A 7,527-nucleotide genomic window follows, 5' to 3' on the forward strand; every position below is an offset into this window, starting at 1 on the left:
ATCCTAGACTACATGGCTGGGCACACAATTCCTACTGCAGGGAGGGATGGAAGCAAGGAATGGCTCCACAAAGGCAATGCCATGAGGGAGATTTTTTAGATATTTTTGCAAACGTGGGAATACATTTCAACACAAGGCAGTGAACCTTCGTTAGAACATTACTGAGAGCCAGAAAGAGTATGCCAGAACAAATGGTAAAGAAGATGATTTCTTTGAAACAGCTCCCAGTGTTGAATATTTCATTTGGCAATTTGCATGATGTAATGCATAATGGCACTTACAAAAAAAACAAACTAAGACTGAACTAAAACCTTGAATATTTTTAATAGAGAACAACTACAAAATCTAAAACAACCCACACAATGGCCAAATTTCTTCTAATGAGTAAAGCACTTTGAAGGTCAGGCCCAAAACGAATCCAACACAAAACATTTCCCTTTACCACCATCAAAGAAAAAAAAAAATACATTGTGCTCAAAACCTGATTGTAATGGAGCCCGATAAAAGCAAGAAGACTTGAAGAATAAAAAAGTCCTTGAGGAAAAATAAAGACAACCAAAAATTTTAGTATTGTGGACAAATGGTTAGGAAAGCACACTTACACAGCACCAAAAGTTTCCCCAATAAAGATGACAGTAAAAATGCAAAGTTCAGGGTGGCAATTTGTATAAACCACTAAAGAAATTAACAAGGAATTGGGTTTAAAGAACGGAATGTTTTTTACATCTCAAGGGCTAAGTGGAATTTGATCCATTTCCTAGGTCTCTTGAATTCAGGTTTGTCACAGAAAACGGGCTGGAAAAATTAAGTAACAACCAAGCTGCATCAGCAATTCATTTTCTTCAAGCAGGTGTTCTATTCCTACAAGGCCTGCTGCCACCTGGCCTTGGATGCTTTGATCTCTCTTAGCAGTTCCACAGGTCCTGATGGGTGTAGAAAAATGACAGGAAAGTAAACAGAGCAGCCAAACCCCAGCAGTTGATGCTAATGCTTGGAAAATGAAGCACTCAACTGTGAGAAACAAGAGGCACAGAGACACCAGATGGATGTAGCAGAACTGATATTTCTCAGTTGCTCCTTGAAGACAACAGGCTCTGACAAGCCTGAGGAGCAAGAGACACAGGAATCAAACGTTTAGCCTTATTTTTCATAAACAGTTTCAATATCAGAGTTAACCCACTATGCCAGGGTCTCTGGTTTACAGATGCAAGTCTTTTTGGGGAAAAAAAAAATACAAAATACAAGGTAAATTACCTTTTGACAGATTTCTCTCCTTTCTCATCATCACTAAAATCAGAATCATAGCCATCCCGGCTCTGTACCTGAAAATAATTTAAAACAACATGACCAGTAAGCCTAATGAATAAAAATGATGACAGCATAATAATCTCCACAGTGCTTCACTTCCGATTTAAGAACAACAACAAAAAATAATGCAGTTGTTACTTCCTAAATGGCTAAACTCATTGGACAAATAAGTATATTCCCCCTCCCATACACACACAATATAATGCAAAGTGACTATATTCTCTCACAGACCACTTCATTTTATCACATCCTCCAAATCATTTTATACATGGATTTATTTAATCTCCCCATACACCTAGATTATTTAAAAATAAAATACATACTTGCCCCATCAACTCAAGTAGTCTCTCCAACCCAGTAAGAAAGCTAAATACTTTCCCCAAATTTTACCTACAAAGTGACTACTCCAAAGAAACGTTCTACCTGTATTTTAAAAAACAGCTTTTGGGGTGATGAAGGGAATTAGAGGCCTGTAAACTCTACACCTGTTCCCGGCTAATTTTTTGAAATGGCAATAAAAGTGGTAAAAGGAGGACATCTGAAAGATTTTGATATAACCAAGTCTAACTAGCAGTTTCTGCAAAGGAAAATCATGTCTCACTAATGTCTCAGTATTCTACAAATAAGCCAAGGAATAGTATAGTAGAGGAAGGAGAACCAGCCAACATACTTAGATTTCCCCCCCAAAATTGACCAGATTCATGGAAGAGTCTACTAGAAGCCTAACTAGTCACGGGATGAAAAACGAAGTATTTTCATGAATGAAAAATTAGCTGAGGCAGAAAGAAAATACAATTAAATGGTGAATTTAAGAACCTCAAAGTCTTTTACTACATCCTGGGTGTTGGTCAATACATTTATTTATAATCTGGGAAGGGGGTAACCAATAAGGTAGCTATATTTAAGAACAATGACACAGAATCAGTTGAGGTTAGCTAACTCTAGTACAGTCTTTAAAGACCTTCAGACAGACTCAGTCAAGCTAGGTGAATGGAAAAGACAACAGCAAATGACATTCTACATTGATACATGTAAATTAATGGATACTGGATGGATAAAATTAAAGCTATGCATATACATTAGAGGATTTTAAATTAATTTTATTGTCTCAAAAAAAGGAAGCTGGAATCACTGTGACCACTCAATGAGACCTCTGCACTGTGTGCAATTGTGGTCAAAGAAAGCTAGAGATGTTAGGATGCAAAGGCACAAGATGATGAATAATAAAAACAGTATTACAATGCTTTCATATAAATCAATGGTATAGCCACAGCTGAGATAATGTGTGCAGAACCAGTCATCACATCTCAAAAAAGATATTGCAGAAAAGATAAGATTTAGAGAAGAGTAATCAGAATGGTCAAGGACACAGAAAAAGGCATATGTATAGAGACTGAAAAAGCAGCAAAGTAAAAGTAGTCATAACAAAAGTATATAAAACAGTACATGGTATAAAAACAAAGACTGACAACTTCTAATCTCCCCATTTCATAATGCAAGAACAAATGGACATCCAAAGAAAATGAAAGATTTCTGAACTGAAAGAAATTAAAAACCAAACCAAAGGAAACATTTTTCTATCTGGGATTAAACTGTGGAAGTTGCTCCTACAGAAACTCACTAAGACCAAGACCATTACAAAGTTCAAAAAGATACTGGACATTTGTATAGATGTTAAGGAGACCCCAAATTCTGAGAATTAGTAACATCACATTTTGGAAGAGATAATAAATCGTGTTCAGCCAACCTCTAACTCATAGAAATCAGAATGATACTTATGCAGGGACAATTTTTTCCAAGATGTTTCTGCACCTCCTTCGTAAGCATCTGATATTGCTTACTGTGATATACAGGATATTGGACTGGGTGCCAATTCCTACATCCTGGGTACATCTACACATACAATTTACTGCAGAGTAGACTAATCAGCTCCTCAGTGGAGCATGTGCAGGTATTAGGGAGCAGTAAATTAACTCTGCCATAAGATAGTATGGCAAAGTACTTGCATGTGAGCAAACATACATGCAGACTGTAACAGGAACTGGCTGGGGCACAAGGGTGCTAAAGTGTAGGGGCTGCCTGCTGGCTAGCCTCAGCCAGCCCCTCTGCTGCCCAATGCAGCCACCTGAAGCCTGGGGCTGACCCCTCAGTCCCCTGCCAGACTGGGTCTGCTCAACATGCTGCAGTCCCAAGTGCATGTGTAAACACTACACCTGGGAGCAGCCAATGCTGGTGCAGTTAATTACATCATATTAATTTCACATGTGGATTCTTCCCCCTACAACAAAAACCTGAGAGAATAATTACTGAATTGAAGACAATTACTGAATCTGGACTCTTCCACCAGTTCGCGAGTTCTTGTTGTTTTCATCAACCATGGCAATTTTGCCAGGACAGCCTCTTAAAAAGACAGAAACAAACCACAGAAGAGTTTATAGACCAAAAATGACACTGCACCAAGTAGTAAGTTGGAGGTGAGCACAGGCTTCAGAGTAGATGTGATATTCTCCCTACAATTAATACAATAATATGACATTTGCAAATGGTCACTCTTCCTGTATCTTAAAACCCTTCTCATATTCTCTCTCTCCTCTTCTGAAAATTCTTTGGAGCAGAGATTGACTGTATGGTGCCCAGCTCAATAAACCCTGTAATAATATATGTTAGCAAACAACTAACAGAAATAGCACCACTTTAAAAGGAGTGGGAAGGTACAACTTACCCTAGCTGTAAAAAGAAATTCCTGCCTACCAATATTACTTCATGAAGATTATGATAATGTGTGAGGGCTATGTTCTCACACTTGCAAATATGATACTGGAAAGTAAAAGGTATCATTTAAAAGTTTTGCCAAGCCATTGGTGGGCTTATATTTTGCTAAATACTGCTATCTCTACATGGTTACTCAAAATTATTAAAAACCTTAATTTCTTAGGAAAGGAAAGCTGGAAGAGACCTCACAAAGTCATCTAGTCTAGCCCTCTGCTCCAGGCAGGATCATCAATGGCTAAACCATCCCAGTCAACTGACTGCCCTTAAAAAGTTCCAAGGATGGAGATTCCACAAATTCTCCCAGTTACCTATTCCAATACTTGGCCAGTCTCATAGTCAGAAAGTTCATCCTAATCTCCAACCTCATTTCCCTGCTTACTCTTGAGGACTCTGTTCCTAGTTCTGACCCCTACAGCCACAGAAAAAAGCTTAGGCATTAGCTGCAGCACTGCTGTAAATGAAGTATACCAATGAGGTATATGCATTGGGGATGTACATCGTATGTATGAATTTCCTGAAGAGCTACCATTTCCTTCCTCACTATAATTGTCTTGCGGGTATTTGAAGACTTTCATCAAAGCCCCTCCTCCCCACAATCTGCTCTTCTGCAGACCAAACCCCAGCTCTTTCAGACTTTCCTCACAAGTCATGTTTCCCAGGCCTCTAATTATTTTTGTTGCTCTCTGCTGGACTTTTTCAAAAAGCATGTGTACAGATTGCAAAGAGGGGGGGAAGAATGGACATAACACTCTGGGAAAGGCCTCAGTGCTGAAGGGAGTGGAAAAATCACTTCCTTTGATTTGCAAGTGACACTCCTATTAATACAACCCTGCACATAGTTGGCTTTTTTTGCAAAAAGATCTCACTGTTGGCTCATATTCAGCTTATGGTCCACAATAACCTCCAAGTCCTTTTCTGCAGTTCTGCAGCCTAACCAGTCATTCCCCAACATGTATTTGTGCATGCATGCAAGTATTTTGTCTCATGCATATGACTTTGCATTTGTCCTTGTTGAATCACACTGACCTGACTGTGGTCCAATTTTCCAAATTATCCAGGTCATTCTGTATCCTAGCTCTACTCTTTAGAGTGTCTGCAACTCCACCCAACTTAAGTGTTGAATGGCTTTTAAAAAAAAAAAAGCCAAAAGACAACTTCTTACTTTTAATGTTGTTTTTGGCTCCTGTTTTTGTTTTGAAACTAGCTTCTCTTGCCTCTCTCATGCTTTCTTCTAGGAAAGAGGAAGAACTATGCTGGAGGAATCACATCTCTCCAAGATTTTCTATACAACCCAGTAATTTCCCCTTCTCTTGTTCCCTTGTAACACAACAGATCTCCCAGAGATGCATCACTTCTTGGGAGAGAAACAGGTGCTTACTGAAATATTACTGAGAGGTAAACAGATTTACCAAATAATACCGAGTAGTATGAATGATCACCTTTCTGTTCATCATCTTCCTAATAATCTTGTTCTTTTCATATTGCAGAGACATAGCTGTTGCTTAGGCATTAGCTGCAGTGCTGCTGCAAAGCCCTATGAGGTATGTGTATTGGGGAGGTACATCATGTGTATGAATTTCCTAAATAGCCATTATTTACAACTTTTATGTAAGTATGTAAGGTGTATGCTCAAAAGGTATGCTCAGGAGGAGGGCAGATGAAATGGTTCAAGGACATCCTCAAGGCCAACTTAAAAAAATGCAACCCATGTCAATTTGTGGGAGACTATCGCCCAGGACTGCTCTAAATGGAGCTGCATGGATCTCAGTACTTTGAAACCTCATGACAACAATAGGAGATGGAAAAGTGGGAGTGGTAAAAGCAGGGCGTCCCAGACCTACAATCAAGAATCCAGCATCATCCACCCCAGACATAAACAATCTACTGCAGGTCAGATGTATTTAACCCGGATAGGCCCCATCAGCCATCTTCAGACACACAATCATGGAAGACAATCATCCTCAACTGTGAGGGATTGCCAAAGACATTCTTTATATTTTTCAGAAGAGCCCTCAAGTGACAAAGGAGTCAGAAAAATATCACAGATACCAATCTGCACTGTTGTTGTGCCCAAATGGTGCCAGAACATGCCCTGATGTAGAAGCAGCAATGGCGTATAAATCCTCCCAACACAACGCCATCACTCTAGTCCACATTTTGTTGGAACCTGTGCTCTGAGCTATAAAAACTGCCATCTCCTGTCAAGCTGCTCACTGAATGGCATACGCCAGACCCACAAGAGCTAAGATGGTATTCAGCTCCAAAAGGCTGTGGCATTTCCAGGCCACTTCCTGAACTCTTTCTAGGTCGACCAAAGAAGGGAAGTGGAAAACCTGCCACACACATGCTATACTACCTGGTCAGCAGCCCTAAAACTTAGGCACCGCACACAGGTGGCACTCACACGGATAGTGCCTGATGAAGGACTGGCCAAATAAAAATTAAGCCTTCATCCTTTAAAGTCCCCAGCTGGCTTTGTTGGTGGGGGTCCAGCCCCCAGCTTCAATAAGCTCAGCTTGCCCAGGCTTTTCCCCAAGGTGGTCAAATGAAACGCAGCCAGTATTTCTGTGATAAGAGCATCCTGGCTAAGGAAAGGCATAGCCTGGCGCTGCTTGGGGCAGCTGTGCGGGTCAGACCCGAAGACAGGGTGTCAGGGAAGGATGAGTGGAGAAGTCCACGGGCCCACAGGTGCTGAGGGAAGAGCAGGGGGCCCTGGTGTTAGGGCTGTGCGCGGACAGAGCCTCCCACCGCCCTCACAGACCCCCAGCGCCGCCGGCCCCAGGCCTCACGAGCGGCGGGTGATGGGTCCCTGGCGGCCGCCCACGGGAAGGGGTAGGGTATGGTCGGGTACTCACGGCCTCGGCGAGCAGCAGCTGGGCTGGCCCCATGGCTGCCACGGGGACGCGGCCCTACCCGGCGGCTGCTGCAGCCCGGAGACAGCAACTGGGGCTGACTCCCGCGGCGTCCCTCAGCGACAAGGGCCCGCCCGGAAACCGCGGCCCGCGAAACAGAGAGCCGAGCCGAGCCGAGCCGGGTGTCCCGCGCTGCAGGGGGAGGTAGCGGGATCCTTCCCCGATCAGGGCAGGCGAGAACCTGGGAGCGGCACCTTGGGCTGAGGCCCGGATCGGGGCTGCCCCCGGCAACCTCGCCTGGGCCTTGGCCGAGAGGCAACGGCTGGGTGCGTTGCTGCGGGCCTGCCGCCCGGCCTCGCGCAGCCGCCGCGGCCACTGCTCGCAGGGCAAAGCCGCAGATTTGTCCGCCGTTTTCTCCTTTAACGGCATGGGGCGGCAGGGCCCCTCTCTCGGGCCGCACAGCACCGCACCGAGGAGCCTCCGGGGACTTATTTGCAAGTCCGCCGAGCAGGTGAGGTCCCCCCTGCCCTTCCCCTCAGGGCTCAGAGGCACCTCCCTCCCCTCCCCGCCCCGCTGCTGCTTTCTCCTCTGTCCC

At 43.5% G+C, this 7,527-nt stretch overlaps 2 protein-coding genes across 6 annotated transcripts in view; one reads left to right on the forward strand and one right to left on the reverse strand.

Moving 5' to 3' along the window:
- Positions 1 to 7,035, reverse strand: part of LOC109324080 (protein FRA10AC1) — a 50,949-nt gene extending 43,914 nt beyond the window's left edge. For both annotated transcript variants that reach the window (XM_019555920.1, XM_019555919.1), the window contains exons 1-2: positions 6,936 to 7,035; positions 1,255 to 1,322 (exon numbers count right to left, since the gene is read on the reverse strand). In XM_019555920.1, coding sequence (XP_019411465.1) covers positions 1,255 to 1,322; positions 6,936 to 6,968 — 101 coding nt within the window. In that variant the 5' untranslated portion in view covers positions 6,969 to 7,035. The remainder of the gene's footprint in view (positions 1 to 1,254; positions 1,323 to 6,935) is intronic.
- A 210-nt stretch (positions 7,036 to 7,245) lies between these two features.
- LGI1 (leucine rich glioma inactivated 1) overlaps positions 7,246 to 7,527 on the forward strand; it is a 35,196-nt gene continuing 34,914 nt past the window's right edge. For 2 of the 4 annotated variants that reach the window (XM_019555913.1, XM_019555914.1), the window contains exon 1: positions 7,357 to 7,443. Coding sequence is in view for 1 of the 4 variants with exons in the window: in XM_019555917.1 (XP_019411462.1) it covers positions 7,360 to 7,443 (84 nt within the window). In the remaining 3 variants the exon portion in view is untranslated. Of the gene's footprint in view, positions 7,444 to 7,527 lie in introns of all 4 variants that reach the window. The other 2 variants (XM_019555917.1, XM_019555916.1) reach the window with 2 other exon arrangements.

This window comes from Crocodylus porosus, unplaced genomic scaffold (assembly GCF_001723895.1).
Source record: "Crocodylus porosus isolate Cpor-Errol unplaced genomic scaffold, CroPor_comp1, whole genome shotgun sequence".
Taxonomy (NCBI): Eukaryota; Metazoa; Chordata; order Crocodylia; family Crocodylidae; genus Crocodylus; species Crocodylus porosus.